At 60.3% G+C, this 16,702-nt stretch overlaps 2 protein-coding genes across 3 annotated transcripts; one reads left to right on the top strand and one right to left on the bottom strand.

Annotated features, from left to right (window-relative positions):
• Nucleotides 1-8: 8 nt before the first annotated feature.
• LOC139171687 (thymosin beta-15A homolog) lies at nt 9-1,294 on the top strand. The gene is made up of 3 exons (XM_070760126.1): nt 9-117; nt 254-368; nt 926-1,294. Exons 2-3 carry the CDS (start codon nt 269-271, stop codon nt 961-963), a joined length of 138 nt encoding a protein of 45 aa, XP_070616227.1. The 5' UTR covers nt 9-117; nt 254-268; the 3' UTR covers nt 964-1,294.
• Nucleotides 1,295-4,730: 3,436 nt separating this feature from the next.
• On the bottom strand, nt 4,731-16,552 carry PLP1 (proteolipid protein 1). 2 transcript variants are annotated; one of them, XM_070760113.1, is made up of 7 exons: nt 16,322-16,552; nt 10,875-11,061; nt 9,722-9,983; nt 8,142-8,310; nt 7,683-7,756; nt 6,660-6,725; nt 4,731-6,403 (listed from the first exon to the last, which is right to left on the bottom strand). In XM_070760113.1, exons 1-7 carry the CDS (start codon nt 16,323-16,325, stop codon nt 6,332-6,334), a joined length of 834 nt encoding a protein of 277 aa, XP_070616214.1. In that variant the 5' UTR covers nt 16,326-16,552; the 3' UTR covers nt 4,731-6,331. The 2 variants fall into 2 exon arrangements, with proteins under 2 accessions (XP_070616214.1, XP_070616215.1); XM_070760114.1 differs by having other exon boundaries at nt 9,827-9,983.
• Nucleotides 16,553-16,702: the final 150 nt, after the last annotated feature.

Below are 16,702 nucleotides of genomic sequence, written 5' to 3'. Positions count from 1 at the left end.
GCTCAAGAGGAAGAGACTACACTTCCCGAGGCGCCCTTCCCTCCCGCCGCCCGATATAAGGGGCCGCCCCGACACGCTGGCTCCGAGAGCGCGGAAGAGTCGCAGGCGGCGGGGCAGGTGAGCGGCGGTGGGGCGCCCCCTCCCTCCCTCCCTCCCGTGCTAGGTGGGGCGGGGCTGTCGAGGCAGCTGCGGGGGGGGGGAGCTCCTGCCTTGTGCCGGGCAGCCCCGCCAAGACCCCCGTGGCCTTTTGCAGCTCTGTGTGGCCAAGATGTGCGACAAGCCGGATCTGTCGGAGGTGGAGAAGTTTGACAAGAAGAAGCTGAAGAAAACCAACACGGAGGAGAAGAACACGCTCCCTTCGCAGGAGAGTGAGTGTTCCGGGGGGGGGGGGGGGTGAGGCCCGAGGAGGGACGAAGGAGCCCGAGCCCTTCCTCAGCCGCGGTGGGGGGGGGGGGGGCTTCCCCGGCCTGTCACACGGAGGGAACGACGGCGGGACCTGAGTGGGGGGGCGAGAAGCGCAGGGCCGACGGCGCGCCCCCCCGAACCCGCTTGCTGAGCCCCCCCCCCTGCTGCCACGGGATCCCTTCCGTCCAGCAGGTTCTGCAGAAGCGGCCAATGCCCCCTGTGGCGGGTCGCAGAGTGGGGAGGGCAGGTGACACACCCACAGAACCAGTAGTAAAACCACCCCGGATTCCATGGGATTTCACAGAGCTTGGAGAGACCCCGGGAGGAGGAGCTGCCCCCCAAGGAAGGCTGGCTCCCCCCCCCTTCCTTCCTGGAGCACCAGGGCCTCCGCCCAGGAAAGCGCTGAAGAAGCACAGCTGGAGGGCCCCACCTCCGGAACTCGGGCCAGGGTGGGGGCTCTGTTGGGGGGCAGCCGATAGGGCTGGGCCACCCAGGACTCAGGGGCCTTTTCTCTCCTCAGCCATTGAACAGGAGAAAGAGAGCGCCAAGTCATCCTAGACCAGCGGTATGAAGCTCCGGTGACCTTTCTCGGCTGTTTCGCGCATATAAACTCGCCTCTCAAGAAATGCAGCAGCAGCTCCTCCTCCCTTGGCTGCCACCTCTTTGGGCCTGGCCCCCCCTGCCTCCCCCCCCTTTCAGGGCTTGGCCCTCTGCTTCCAGCACAGAAGAGAAAATAATTCACAGGAAATTTTTAGGCCTGACCCAGTGGGATTCTGGGGTGATTTCATCACTTAAACCCTAATTAATAAAATTGTTTGTGATTGTTTTTGCAACTTTACTTGATTTCCAACAAATGGTAAGAAAAATCTATTAAATTTTTTAAAAGGAATTGCCTCATTGCTTCCTGGTGTGATTCCTCCCCAGAGCCCCCAAGGGTTGCAGGCATCTTGCTGGGGGCGTTTTAAGTCCACTTGGCCCGGGGCCTGTGGGGTGAGCTGAGAGACGGGGGAAACGGGGTTTTTGCCAGCTGTGGGGGGGGCAGGAGACCCCATCTCCTAGGACGTCCGAGGCCCACCTGAGGGACCGGGCCGAGGCAACCCCACTGCCGTTCTGGGGAAGCGGTGCAGGCGCTCAGGGCTTTGAGAGGGGGCACTGAGCCGGAATGGGGGACGCCAGGCGGGAGGAAAGGCAGGTTTTAGAGACAGCTGGCAGCCGGCCACCGGAAAAGGTCCACGCCCTCTCGGGTGAAGAGAACGGTGGTCTTCTGAAGAGGCCTCCTCCATCCTTAGAGGTTCGGATGGCGATTTACAGGGAGGAAAGGAAACAAGCGACCAGTCCTCATTGAGTGTCAACACCGCAGTGGATGTTGGAGGCCCCCCTTCTGAGCGCTTGCCAATTCATAGCGGAAGGAGCGGAGCCGAGCCTGCAACTTCCCCTCAGCGCTTGAGCAGGAAAGTTCCTTTCCCCTTGCGCTGGGGAGGGGCAGCAGCCCGGACGCCTTTGCCTCCAGGGTGTGCAGCTCCCCTAAGCTACGGTCACCCTCCCTGCAGAGGGGTCAGGGCGGGGGAATGCCTCTGCGGTCAGGGCTATCGTGCAGCTATTGTTGGTTGCTGGTTTGTTCAAGGAGGTGGCAGGCACCAGCTGAGCAGCTCCCTGGGTCTTGCCCCAACAGGGTGGGGAGGCAGGCGGCCGGGCGTGCCTGAACCCAAATCCATGTCCTGCTCAGACGTGTCCCCCGGTTCAGTCTAAGGGGGGGGGGGAGGGCAGTTCTGAGGAAGAGGAAAAACTTGCCAGCTCGACTCCGCCTCCTCCGTGGCCGCTCCCAGCCTGGGACAGGAGCCGCTCCCCTCCTCCCCTTCTTGAAGAGGGCAGAGCTGGCCCCTCCCCCCACCATCCTCCCAGCAGCCCCCCCTCCAACCTGGCCAGCCACAGAGGAGCCTCAACCGCCATCGGAAGAGGGACAATTTTGCAGGCCACTCCTGGAGCCAGAGTTGTGGTAGAGCCTTGAACACATTTTGTGCATAGAGCTGTGGTAGAGGGAAGCCCCCCGCCCAGCTGCACCTGTCCAAGGAAGGAAGGGAGGGAAGGGCCAAGCGGATGAAAGGAGCGAGGGGTAGTCAAGCCTCCCAGGTGTCTTCTTTGCCTCTTTTACGACAAGATTAATACCTGTAAGGTGGAGTCCAGATGCAGTAACCTTGTCGCTCATTTCAAAGGAAAATGGACTCCCAGCGTCACAAGCAGGATTGTTTTTCTCAATGCTGCCTGCAGGGGGAGTCCTCCCAGTCTGTTGCAGCCAAATCAAACCAGTGGCTCCAATAAAGTTGGGCTTCAAAACAATGTTTAAAATGGCAACTTCATTATCACATCCGAAAAGTGCCTGTTTGCTCAAACCCTCTCACCCTGCCACCCGCTGACGAAGACGCTGCGTCTGGGAAAGGGGCCCCGGTCCCTGAAGGCCACACGGTCTCCTCGCCAGGGACATAGAAACATAGAGAAGACTGACGGCAGAAAAAGACCTCAGGGTCCATCTAGTCTGCCCTTATACTATTGCCTGTATTTTATCTTAGGATGGATATATGTTTATCCCAGGCATATTTAAATTCAGTTCCTGTGGATTGACCAACCTCGTCTGCTGGAAGTTTGTTCCAAGCATCTACTACTCTTTCGGTAAAATAATGTTTTCTCACGTTGCTTCTGATCTTTCCCCCAACTAACCTCAGATTGTGTCCCCTTGTTCTTGGGTTCACTTTCCTATTAAAAACACTTCCCTCCTGAACCTTATTTAACCCTTTAATATATTTAAATGTTTCGATCATGTCCCCCCTTTTCCTTCTGCCCTCCAGACTAGACAGATGGAGTTCCTGAAGTCTTTCCTGATATGTTTTATGCTTAAGACCTTCCACCATTCTTGTAGCCCGTCTTTGGACCCTCTTGGAAGCCACGCAGGAAGGCCGGGCGTGGCTCACCTCGTGTCCCGACTGGCCCAGCCACAGCCCTTCCGGCAGGGCTCTCTCTGGTCCTCGGGGGGGTGGGGGGGGAGGCTGTCGGGAGGGCAAGAAAGCGACGGAGAAATGTATTGGGGGCAGCAAATGATTATTGTAGCCGTGGGGTGCCAGTTTTCAGGCTGTTTTGCCCATTGGAACAAAGAACCACAACAGTGGCGATGTTCTGCTTGGGGCGCCTAACGTGTCAGCCGTGACAGGCGTCTCCCCTTCTTCCTGACAGAGACTTGGGGACACGGAAGATGCCTGACGGCGGGAGGGAAACTCTGAGCCACTTTCGGGAGTGGCTGGACCGAAGAAGTTGAACCTGAGGCCGAATGATCCAGATCAATAGATTAATCGATTGCCACAGGATGCCTGTTAAAAGCAACTTTACCAGCACAAGTGGGTGAACTCGCCAACACCCAAGATTTCAGGCCATTTCAGAAAATCTCCACAAATACAATGTGTGTTTAACGACTGTGGGTGTGAATTGTGAAGGAAGGAGCTTTCTTTGTGGGTCATTTCTAGTTCTGAGCCCATCTGAACACCCACCAGGTCTGGAGGGAGGGCAGGGCTGGCACAAGGGGCCATGCTGTGCCTGGAAGAGGCCCCGCATTCCTGGAAGAGTGGGTGGGATTGTGGAACAGCCATCTGGCCACCACCAAGGGAGAAGCAAGAGGCACCGAAGCCTGCAGAGCCAAGGGGCTGAGCCAGGCACCGTCCAGGGAAGCCTGAATAGCCCCAAATAGGTTTTATCACAAGAGATTTCATTAATGTGGGTGGGTGTTGGCTGAGTGATTAGGTAGGTAGGTAGGTAGGCACATACATGCATGATAGAGGGTAGGCAGGTAGATGATATACAGTATAGATAGCTAGATACGTAGGTAGGTGAATAGATAGGTAGGTAGGTAGATGGATGGATGGATGGATAGGGAGGGAGGGAGGGAGGGAGGGAGGGATGTTGCCCCAGGCCCCCCATCACAGATGCTGAGCATGTGGCCAAGGATTTCCAGGCCAGCATCAGCTCAATAACCAGAAAACGCCTTGCACCCAATTTTAGGACTCCTGAAAGTGCACAGCTGGCTTCAGTTTCTGCAGCACAGATCTCCTGGTGGTGCCATTTTTATCAACCTGGGAAGAGGAATCCAGGCCGCAAAGCCCGACCTTTGGCCTGAGCCGTGGGGGGTTCCGAAGGCCATCAGCCTGGGCCTCCTCGATGGCATTCTGAGAACCAGGCCAGGCTTCCAAGCCCCCCTCCAGAAGGGGCCAGAGAGCCTGTGCCGACTGACCTCCCCGGCAGCCAAGGGGGCTTCGTGCATAGGGAGAGAGCGGAGGGTTGTTCAGGACAGTCGCAACTTTTATTCCTTGAATATTACAAAATACACCTTGCAAGGTGAGTCTCACAAAACAAATTTGTCATGCTTTGTTAAAAATGAATTTCCAAAGGAGAAAAATAAAAACACACTTAGCCTATTAGCTGATTCCCCAGTGTTTATGCTGAGGGGTTTTGGAGGACGCGGGGCCCAGTTATATGCGCTTCGGTCCATGTGAAATATCAGGTTTAGACAACTTCATTTCCCCCCAGGATTCACTTCGGCCTTCCAGGTGGCCCTGTTTCCTGCGTCCGGAGGGGGCTTCAGCTGCCTGGGCCAAGCCTGCTCAGCAGGGCTGCCCTGATTGTTAGCCGTCCAAGGAACTGGCCCCTGCCTGGCCATCTCTCCCCCCCCACTTCACTTGCTGACACAGACCCCTCCAGCTGGAGTCCAGGCTGAGCCCGGTCAGCCCCAGGGAGTTCCCGGCTGGGGGGAGGGGGCTTGGCTTCCGTGGACAAGAAGCCCCTCTTCAAACCAGCCTCCCAGCCGGGGGTCTCACAAAGAGCTTCCACCCTTCTTTCCACTTGATGGAATTGTGTCGCGGTCAGTCCTTTGCCACCGAGACCAAAGCACTCTTGTTGTGGTTTATGGAAGTCGTGTCCAGAATATTCAGGGCGTTTCTCTTCTTCCACCTCTCTGTTTGGACCGAGTGACCGAGACAGGGGGCTCCATATAACTGGGATGGCTTTTACAGTTTGCCAGGAATCGGAAACAGCAATTGCAAGGAAAGGCCAGCGGGTTAATCTCTGCCAATGGCCCCTAAGGAAGCGCACAGGGTAGAAGCAGTGGTCACTGGGGGAGGAGAACACGGATGTGACGGTCGGAGACTTTGGGTTCCACCACGGCTAGTGGTGAAAGGGAAAGCACACGGCCCAGGGTTACGCCCCCACCCACCCCTCTAACGAAGGAGCTCCTAGCATTAGACGGACACGGCAGCTTTGGGTTACGGGGGCTCCTAAGCTAGGGCTGCCTTCTGCCCAGCTGGTGTGGCCGGCCAGCCTAGCTCTCCCTGCTCCTCCAAGGATGGAGAGAAGGGCCCCTTCCCCAGGGTCCTCCAGGGGGCTGCAGGGAGGGTGGCTGGGGCTCTGGGCAAGGCGGCGGCTCAGCGCTCTCTCCCTCCTGGGAAGATCCTGGCTCTAAGCCCCCTTACCCAGGAGATGGGGGGGTGTCGGCCCTTCGCTTCTCCCCCACCGCCCCTGGTGCCACCGCAGGAGAAAGCTGGGGAAATAGCCTAGCCGGCTCTTCTCTCTCTCTCAGGGTGCCTCCCCCCAGGCCTCCTCTCTGCCCGTCCTCCTCCTCCCCCCCCATGAGGAAGAGAGCCCCCTGCTTGGGTGGCCCCAGAGGAGCCCAGAGTGGAGCGGGAAGGAGAACGGCTGCTGGGGTGCTGCGGAAGAGGCTCCCCTCCCTCCTCGGGACACTCGGCCTGCTTCATTGGGGGGGGGGGGAGCAGTCGGGGGGGTTAAAGGGGGAGGGGGGAGGGGGCCAGGTGCAGCGTGACTGTCTGGTTGGGTTAAAGCCTGGTAGTTGGAGGAGGGAGAACATCTGGCGAAGGCTCCGTGTCGCTCACGCTTAAAACTTCGTGCCTCTTCCCATCAGTTTGAGGACTGCAAAGTTGTAGGTGGCAGCAATGATGAACGTGAGCTGGAGGGCAGAAAGGGGGGAAAAGTGGGGGGAGGTGAGGTCCTGCCCCTGCCGAGAGGTCACCCGCCCCCCCTCCCCTGGCGGGAGAAGACCCAGCAGCCGCCCCACGGGGGGGGGGCTGAATTCACTGGGACTTCCCCTTCGTGTTGCTCCTCTCACGGGAAACCTTTGCTTTTCGAACGCTTGGACTGAAAGCAACAGCGCCTCATCCTTGGACCCAAGGGGAAAGACCCCGGGGACCCTTGGCTGGACTTACCAGGCCCACCAGAGTAATGGCAGCCCCCACGAAGGCAGCAATGAAGAGGTGAAAGGTCATCTGGAACTGCAAGCAAAGGACACAGAGAGGCCTAAGCCCCGATCCCTGGAGGTCTCAGCCCCTTGGAGGTCAGCTTGCATTGGCCGTGATCGAAGGACCAAAGAGGACTTCCCTGATCTAGCAAGGGGGCTGGATTATCTCAGCCATCCCGTTCAATATTCCAAGTTCTCTTGTCCACCTGTAAACGTGAGTGTCCCCCTCCAAAGGAATGCCCAGGTGGTGTCCTCCCTCCCTTTTGTCCACCCATACAAGCAACAGGGGTTGTTGCAAGAACCAATCCGTGGGGGGGTCGGTCAGTGGGGCGAGAGGTTTCCTCCTCCGAGGTCTGGGACTCATGCTGGAGCCCATCCTCAAGGGTGTGTGTGTGTGTGTGTGTGTGGATTCTCTTCACTGAACTACTGAGATGCCTTTGGTGACTCAACCTGCAGATGGTCTTGGAGCACAAAGGATCATCCGCCACTAACACAAGTTAGCAAGGACTTGGTTTTGAGTGTTGAGCTGTCAAAGAAGGGCAAAAGAACAACCAGGAGGTCCCAGTAGATCCCTGCAACCTGAGAAGGGTCAGTGGTGGGCTGCCTGGGGCAAAGACGGTGGGGGTCCTCAGAACCACCCCCGCCTGCGGGCGCTCTGCTCTGGGCCTCGACTTTTTCCACCATCAGCTGCTGCACCTACGATTCTCTTCTTCCTCCTCTGACCCTGGAGGTCAGGCTGCCCCTCCCCCCTCTGCTGGCTTTCTGGAAGACCCGGCTCTGGCCATTGGCGTGGGGTCCAAGAGGGAGAGCCCACCCTGCACAATGGGGGGCGTCAGCATAGATTTATTGGCGGCTGTTGTTTTTTACTTCTATGCCACCCGCCACCCGGGGTCACTTAGACAATGTGGGATGGGGAGGGGGGAGAATAACCCCCCCTTTCCCCCATTTAGGAGCCCCTCCCCTCTTGGAAAATCTAGTCCATCATCCTCACCTCGGCCGTCTTGCAGATGGAGAGGAGACTCTGGCCACACACTCTTCCCGGAGACGCGTTCCAGGGCAAGACACCTAGAATGGCGGGAGCACAAGAGGTCCTGAGGAGGACTACACACACCAGGCAAGAAGCCTGCCCACCCGCCCGCCCGTGGGAGCGCTCCCCCCAGGAGCCAGAGGAGGGGGCTGGGCTGGGGGCTTTCATTCGGACTTCACAGGATGCGGACTCAGCCGCTCCGGCCCTGCTGAAGGCCACTTTCTCCCCATTGCTCGGGACAGACACCCAGCCTGAGTCACCTTCCTGGAGGCTCCTGGCAGTGGGGAGAGACACTTTTGCCCCCCCCCTCAGGACAGACGTGGCCACCTGCCCACCGGGGATCCACCGGGGATCCGCATGGCCTCGGGACGGTCTGAGGCCTTCCGGCCTTTAGGCAGACAGCTGCTTCTGCCGGTCACTCACCGTACATTCTGGCGTCAGCACACAGGTTGCCGATGCTGGCCGAGGTCTTGGTGGGGTTGGCCACGGAGTTGCAGGTGGTCCAGGTGCTGAAGTAGACGTAGACAGGGATGGCGGAGCAGGCCAGGACCAGGAGCCAGAGGACGGCCAAGGCGTAGGTGATGCCCACAAACTGAAACAGAACCGGCGGGGGTCACGGCGGGCGGGGCCTTTGGCCAGAAGAGCAGGAGGCGGGAGAACGGCAGACGGACACAACCTCCCCCCCTTTCAGCCGGAAAGGGAGCGAGGGACAGCCCCCCCCAGCACCGATGGGGCTGCCAGGGATTGCGGTTCCCCCCTCCCCCCCACAGCACAACTGGCGGCCAAGGTGCTCCGTCTCCTTCTCCCGAGAGCGGAGTGAGGGCTGGGTGTCAGAGACCACCTGAATTATCAGTCCCCCCCCATGCAATTTGGAGAGCCGTGCGTTTTAAGTGCAGAATTGGGCTCTTTTGAAAACAGTGCAAGCCCCCTCCCCCAACCCCCACCCCGGTCCCTGGGATCTGCCCTTTCTCCTCCAGTGGCTGCTTTGCGCCCGGCCCAAACAATTCCCCCTCCCCCACCCTGGACCTCTTCCAGACACTACGCGCATTTCTGGGGACTCTTTGAGCAGAAGGGGGGAGCGCTCGGTCTGGCACACACTCACACACACCTGTGCTGCTGTTGGTTGGAGGCCGTAGCCGCAAGCGCCTGACCTCGTGCAGAGGGCGCCCCCCCCCCCCCCCAGGTGCCAACCCTACTTTCCGTCTGGGACCGATGCTCCAAGGCAGGCACCCTCATGTATCCACGGGTGGCTTGCAAGGGAGCCGGCCTCCCCTTCCTCGGCCCCGGGGGTCTCTGGGGGGGGGGAAGTGGGGGGCATTTGGCTGAGGGCTGAGCCTGCCTAAGAGGGGCAGAAGCGAGTGGCCCAGAAAGAGAACAGCACGGGCCCCGCCCTCCCCTTCTCTGGGCTCTTCCGGCACAATGGCACATTTCTGTTAGTTTAATTTAATTTCATTTATTAGATTTGTATGCCTCCCCTCCCTGTGCCAGCAACCCACCGTCCCTCCCAGCCCCCTCATTGGTCTGGCAAATGGCCCTCTCCTCCTCCCCAGCAGTCCCTCTGGCGCCCTATACCCGGGGGGGGTCCTTTGCCCCAGGAAAGGCACCTGCTTGGGGCCCCGTGAGGGAGGGAGGGCCAGGACTTCCAAGGGGGGAGTTGCCCAGCGCCACAAGCACTTGGGGGGGGGGGGTCAGAGGTCTGAGGCTTCCCCCGTCAATCAATGCTTGGTATCTCCACCCTCCCATTTGCTGCAACACATCTGGCAGACTGAGACATTGCAAATGGACAGTCGGGGGGGGGTCAGTCCTCTGGGTCTTCCTTGCAAAGAGGAGGGAGGGAGGGGGAGGGGAGGGCGGACTGGGGGAACTGCCGTCTGGGGCGGTTTTCTCTCTGAGAGGCCACTGTTGTCTCAGGACCAGCCACGGGGCTGACCAGGGCTGCAGCCTCCTGCCCACCCGCAGCCCAGCCCACCTGCCCCCGAAGACGCAAACTGCGGATAGATCACCTTGTCAGGATGTCCTAGCCATTTGCCCAAACAGTGACACACCAGGTCCCACGAGTGAGCCTGACGGTGTCCTCTGGAACCCCTCCCCTTGTGGCCCCCTGTTACCGTAGCGCTGAGGCCCTTGCCACAGATGGTGGTCTTGTAGTCGCCAAAGATCTGCCTGACAGCGCCGGTGGTGTAAAAGCCTTCGGCCAGGAGGAGGGCTCCGAAGAGGAAGAAGAAGCCCGCGATGCCGTAAATGGCGTATTGGAAGTCATGGATCCTGCAAAGGGAGGCCGGGTTCAGGAGGGCAGGGGTCCCACCCAGAGCCCCCCTCCCAGGGGTCAGGCTGGGCAAAGTGCTCGGCCCGAAGAGCAGCCGGGGTTTGTCCAGAGGCACCCCCCCTTTTGCAGACAGGAGGTCCCAGGCTTTGGGTCACAGGATCCTGCCTGCCCCACCCTGCCCCACCCCAGGTCAAAGCTGCTGCTGCCCTGTAGAGCGTGGCCTTGCCAGGTAGCCCCCAGATGCCACAGGGGCCTCCCGCACTCTGCCCTCCCTGGTCCGGGGTCTGCCAGCAAAGCCCGTTGCCTCCTCTGGCTGCCCATCAAGGCCCATCGGCTGCCCCGGCCATGCCACCCCTCAGGCTGACCCCCCTCGAAAGGCGCCCGGTCCGTGCAGCTGCAGGTCAGAGGCTGGGCACAAGAAGTGGCCCAGGCATCCCTGGCACCAGCCCCTGCCTGCCCATCCCGCTCGAGGGGGACACTGCAGGGGCTTTGCAACGGGGGCTTGACGGAAGGGGGGAAGGCCCCTGCAGGGAACCAGCCGGCAGCTCTCTACTCTTCCACCATTTGTAGGATTTTTTGAAAGAATGAAGTGTAATGAATCACAATTAAAACTGATTAAAAGTCAGTATTAAACTTAGGCCATCGTGTTTAGCTTCTTTTTCAACTTGGTGTACATGGAATACAATTATATCTTCACTTGAATAAACTTAACAAAATTTCTAATTTTAAATGCCATTTTAGATCATTTTTCCCCTTTTTGAAAATCCCATTGGTCCCATAAGCCCCAGCACAGGGCGGCCCAGGCCCATGGCAGGAGGAGGGGAGCGGGGGTCTCGGGAGGCCGGGCTGCCCTGGGCAGAGGGCGCGGCCAGGAGGGGAGGGATACTCACACGTCCACCAGGTACTCGTAGTCCTGGTAGTTTTTGGAGAAGTAGGTCTCGATCAGGTGCTCAGTGCCGGTCAGGGCTTCGTGGCCACAGCCGCAAAACAGGGCGACTCCCAGGAAACAGAGGCCCGTGGCTACCAGGGAGGCAAAGGGGGCGCCCACCAGGCACCGGGCACAGCACTCTAGCAAACCTGGGCAGAGGGGGGTGGAGAGAGAGAGACACACACAAGGCCCATTAGTCCTGGCGGCTGGAACAGCGGACACAAGGTTCTGCCCTGGGCGGAGGAGAGAGACCTTCCGGATCAAGACGCTGAGGCCGGGTTCAACTCTGTGGGGCAACTGGTCCTGGACCCACCTGAAGAGCAGGCCCGTGGGCAGCAGGGGCCAAGGGAAGGCAGGGTGGAGGGAGCAGAGGGGGCCTCCTGAGAAGCTGCCCAGTTTTACAAAATGTGCCCAAGGGAAGGCTCTTAGTTTCGCATCCTGCTCTTCTCCCAAGGGGGGCAGACAAAAAGGCCGATGGCCTCCCCCCCGAGAAACGCCAGCCGTGATGTCCATCAAGGGAGACCAGAAACGTAGCCATACCCACCGCAGCCGCAGCCACAGCCTCCCCTGCACGTCCTCGCTTCCCCCCAGTGCCCTTCTTCTCCTACAGGCGGGGGCTCAAGGAAGAGGCAGGCAGCCCCCCTCCCTTGGAAAAGAGCCATAGAGTTTAGGGCCAGCGGCCACTGGCACAGCTGTGGCACGTCCTCTTCTGGTAATTTGGGGGGTGTCCACTTCCAGACAAATTTCATCTGATTTCTGGTGTGTGTTTCAGTTTCCTTCCTTAAAAGTGACACTCACTGAAGAGGGACAAATCCTTCAAGCAGAATTTGCCCTGGGAAGATCGTCGCCATTGTTTGTGGTTCTTTGGGGAGGGGGCAACACAGTTAGAAGGTTCCCGGCATTCAGCAAGACTTAAACCAACTCCTGATGTTTTCCCTGCCTGGCAAAGAAGTTGAATTTTGGATCGGTCAGAATCTGGAGCCCTGGACCTGTCTGTCTCATCTAGACTTTCCCCCTGATTGACGGCTGCCTCTTCCGATGGCTCCAGGTAGCGCAGACGGTGCCCTCTTGGTCTTTCTAGGGGAGACGCCGTTCCAGCTGAAGCCAAGACGTGGCTTGACTCTTGGGGGGCTCAACCGATTGGCCCCCGTGGACCTTGGAAGGGCCCCCGAGATCTACCTGGGATCTGCCTCTGCATTTCTTCCGAGCTGGGTCGCGCTCTGCCCCCCCTGCCCTGGCAGGGAGGAGAAAGGCCTGAGCCCTGGCGATGGAGAAGGCCAGGGTCTGGGTGGACTTTCGCTCTCTGCCTCGGGCCAGAAACTGTCCTCCACTCGCAAAGGAAGAGCCGCTCTCGCTCAGGACTGCAGGCCCCGTCTGGGAGGAGAGGGCCAGGGCCAGAGGGGCAGCACAGGGCTCCCCGGCCGGCGGCTGCTCTTGGTGGGTTTCGGGGACCCAACTGATCTGGGCCAGAGCCAAGGAGGGGGGAGGTTCGGGAGGGCAGGTGGGGAGAAGGGCAGCTACCTGGAGACCTGCCTGTGCAGCTGGATCCAGGCTGGGACTCTGAGGACCAGGAGGTGGTGGAGGTGTTTGGCTCGGGGGGGGGGGGGTTGGCTCAGGCACCTCACTAACATTATCTACATTACAAGAAATACAACAGTAAGCCCAGAAGCCCACCCCCACTCCAGGGGCAATTCTGTGGTGGCTGGGTTCCCACCCCCAGACCCAGAAGAACCCCCGCTTGACCAGCCCCCCCTCCCTCTTTGTCCCTTTGGGGGTTTGTCTCCGCCCTGAAGAATGAGCCCATCGGAGGCCGCTGGTCACCCTGGCAAGCTGCACTGGCCTCTGGGTGGCACCAAGCAGGACAAGGGGGGCTTGTTCTCTGCACTCGTCTCTCTGCCCGAGCTGGGGGGAGGAAAGGGGGACCGGCAGAGAACAAAGGGGGCCTCTTTCCTTTGCCCTTCTTTGGGACCAGCCTCCCCCCCCCCGGTCCTCCTCGAGTGGGGTGTGGGGCAAGTGCCCGAGGCCTCAAGCCAGCTGGTTGGGACAGGCGCAGCGCAGCCCTGAGAACCCCAAGAGCCCCCGTCCTTCTGCCTCTTCCCACCCCCTGTCCCCCAGGGAGGGGCCCATCTCCCCCCAGCACAGGAGGAGACCTGGGCCGCTCCCTTCAGGGTTGTCCAGCCAAGCCTCTCCTGCTCTCCTTTGGGGGGGGCGGTGTTGGAAGCCTGAGCCTCTATGGGAAAGTTGTGAGAGGGGCCCCCCTGTACCTGTGCCTCCCTTTGACTGTGGCCCCTCGCCAGCCCCTGCGCGCATCGTGGGAGGAAGCTGTCCCCAGGCAAGGCCTCCTCCTCCTCCTCCGTCAGAGCTACCAGGAGGGTCCCAGCCTGGCCGGAGAGACGGCAGGACGCACAGCTGGTTCTCTGGAGCTCATGAGAAGCAGCCCAAGGGAGGGGGGGTGTCTGCGATCAGAGGGGCTGAGGGGGGGGAACCCCCGGCCTTTGAGCCACGAGCCGTAAGCAAAGACGGGGTTCCCGCACCCACAAGGGAGATGCTGACCCCAGGGGGGGCGGGCTGGCCGGAGCCCCGTATGGGCGCAGCAGAGGCCAGGCTGGCTGTAGCATGGTCTGGATCACCTGGCCGGCCCGGGGGCTCCTGCTTGCCCACTCCGGGGGTCTTGTTATTTTGCTCTTGCTGGCCAAACTCAACATACAATACGTAGGTCAAGGCGAAGGATTGGTCAACTCTGCTGGCTCCGCTTCCAGCATGATGGATGGGTGGATGGACTGACAGGTGCCCTGCTCCCTTATCTTTACAAATAGCTCAGGGCACAGAGTCCATTCTGGAGTTGGGCAGCTTATAAATCTAACAATAAATCATGCCTCCCTCCCCCTCCTATCCCCCCCTCCCCCACAAGAGCCCTGTGAGGTGGGTTGGGCCGAGAGGGAGGGACCGACCCAAAGCCACCCACCCAGGGCCGGGCGTTTCTCCCTTGGCCCACCTCTGGCCTCCTCATAATGGCTTGGCCGGGGGTGGGGGTGGGGGAGAAGATGCCAGAAAGGGGCTTTTGTGTGGACACAATCCCCTGCCTTGTCTCCAGGGCAGAACAATGAACACAAGGAGACAACAGGACGAGGCTCCCGGGCCCTGAGCTCAACACTGCCCCCCCCATACACACACACACGCACACACACACATAGGGCTGTGTTGAGTGCGGAGGAGCTCTGGCTGGTACCAGCAAGGGGGGGGGAGGAGAAGCGTGGGTGCCCCTGGGACAGAGAGCCCCTTCTCCAGGGCTGTTTTGACAGAGGCCAAGAAGGACCCCCGCCAAAGAAGGGCTTCAGGGGGAGGAGGAGGAGGAGGAAGGGGGACAGGGCAATGCCCGTCCAGAGCTTTCTCCCAGGGGGGGTGGGGAGGGACGGAGGCCTCTTTCAGCCAGCAGGGGACTGGGGCTGAGCCCACCCTGTCCTTCGCTCCTGCTGGACCCTCTCTGCAGCCTGTCCTCCTCTAGTCCCCTTCGGTCACTCACTGGCCAGAGACCCAGTGGCAGGAAAGAGCCCCTGGCCGGAGCCCCTTCAGCTGGACAGGCTTTCTTAGGATGGAGGGGGGCAGCAATGGGGATTTCTGAGAGTTTTCAGCAGTTTTTTCGGCAGGGGGCTGGGGCTGCTCCCTGGGGGCCTGAGTCTCTCTCCTCTGCCCAGGGAGATCTGGGGGCCCTGCCCACCCAAAGACCCCACCCCAACGGGCAGGCAGCCCTCCCAGGAAGGGCCCCGCAGGGGTAGCCAAGAAAGCCACTTCAGGAAGGGGAAGGGGCTTTCGGGGGGTTATCAAAGTGGGGCGGAAGCCGTTCCAAAAGTTCTGGGTTTGGACAGTAAGGTGTGAAACAAAGAAATAAATAACAATTAAAACAAAATCCCAGAAAACAATTCAAACTGCAGTGGGACGAAGCCAGGAGGAGCCACTGGGGGAGTGTGGCACATTCGCCTCAGCCCCTACAGCCCCCCCCCAAGAAATCCCACCTGCAGCCTGCGTGCCAGGACCTCTCCCTACCCTGGAGCCCCTGGCTGCCCCCCCCCCCAGACACCCGCCTGGCTCTGCGCCACTGAGACAGAGACGGGTCTGCCCCCCCCCACATTGAGAGACCTTCAGAGGCCATCCAGTCCACTCCCCACTCCACGCAAAGCCCCCTCCCAGAGAAGGCATCGGTGTGCGTGGCCCTGGTCCTGGCCTGCAGAAGGGGGTCCCAGGAGCCCCCCACCCCCCATTCTGCCGGTGGAGGAGATTGTCTGACATGGCAAAGTCTTCCAGGCGTAGGGAGGGCACCCCCCACCTCGGCTTCTCTCCCCCCCCCTCCTGCTCTTCCTGGGGCAGATGCCGGGCTGACCTTTAAGGGACGGGAAGAGTGGAGGGAGGCCAAGGGGACGAAGCGCTCGGAGCAGGTAAACCCCCTGCAGGAGGAGCATAAGGACCTTCAGGGGGGGGCATGCATGGGGGGGGGCTCTCCTCCACTTGGAATTCCTCAGCAGCTGCTCTTGTTCAGAAAAATGTCATTTTACACGTCCGTTTTATGTTTACAGCCATTTATTCATGTTTTGATATTGTGCAGGTGCCCATCAGGCAGCCTGGCAGGGGCTGGAGGAGAGCTAAGCCCCCCCGTGCAACGTGGGCAGTGCTGGCGTGGGGTGGGGCTGAGGGGGGGCAGCTAAGAAGTGGCCCCCTCTGACCAGGGAAAAGCAGAAGCCAGCGGCTGCCGGGAGCGCCCCCACCTGGCTGTCCTGGGAAAGGGCTTGAGCTGCTAGCCGCCTCCCGGTGGGGGGTGGGGGGTTCGTGTGGCGGCTGAATCGGTCCAGGGAAGGGACGGAGAAGAAAGGCCAGGCGGGGGTCCATAGGGATGCCCGTTCCGGCAGGAGGAGGAGAGCAAGGAGGAGGCCTGGGAGGGAGGGGGCTGCACAAAGGACCTCCCTGGCAGAGCAAGACCACCTTCTCCTATGAACTCTTGGAATGAAAAGACCCCAAGAGCTTCACTACCCCCCCCCATCCCTTCCCTTCCTCACCCAGAACCTCCTCCACCACCATTCTGCCACTTCAGCTAGGACCCCCCCCCCCCCTCGCCTCCATCATGGACCTCCAAGGAGATTTTGGCCCCCTCTCAAAAGACCCACTTTTGGCAAAGGGCTCAGGTTCAAACCCAGAGGACCCCCATGCGGGAAGGAATGCTGACCCTGGGTGGAGACTCGGGAGTTTGCCCCTCACTGCCAGCCTTGGTTTGGGACCCTCTGGGGGCTAAAATGGCAGTTTTAAGTACATTAAAAAGTCCCAAGTGTCCAGAAGAAAGGGCATGGAAACCCCCGTGGGGATAACAGCCCAGCTTCTTAATTGTAGGTCCTCCCTAATGGAGAAGGGTGAGGGGCTTACCCATGGCTTCCGGCTGCAAGTCAAGGTGCCTTTGTTCCTTCCCGGCTTCTGCTTAGCTCGAAGACCCCTTTGTGGTGCCCTGCTGTCCCCTCTCCTTCCTTCCTTCCTCCCTCTGGTGACTGTCCTGCTCGCCAGCAAAGAGAAGGGCTCTTGGGTTGGCCGTGGGCCTCCTTAAAGAGCCAGTGCCCCTTCCTCCGCTCCACCCCTCGGACTCTCCCCTCTCCGGTCTTAACCCTCCTGTGGACGGTGGGTGGGTGTGCATGGCTTAGCCTGGCACCAGCCCCTTTGCTCCTCACGGGCTCCCTGGGCGGGCACTCTGGCCTCCACCCCCCACCCCCGTGGGAGCAGAAAGGGCAGCCAGGTCCACCCCTGGGCTCTTCT

The sequence above is a fragment of the Erythrolamprus reginae genome, chromosome 8 (assembly GCF_031021105.1).
Source record: "Erythrolamprus reginae isolate rEryReg1 chromosome 8, rEryReg1.hap1, whole genome shotgun sequence".
Classification (NCBI taxonomy): domain Eukaryota; kingdom Metazoa; phylum Chordata; class Lepidosauria; order Squamata; family Dipsadidae; genus Erythrolamprus; species Erythrolamprus reginae.
The sequence above is the reverse complement of the archived record's forward strand: the minus strand, read 5'-3'. Positions and strand labels throughout refer to the sequence as shown.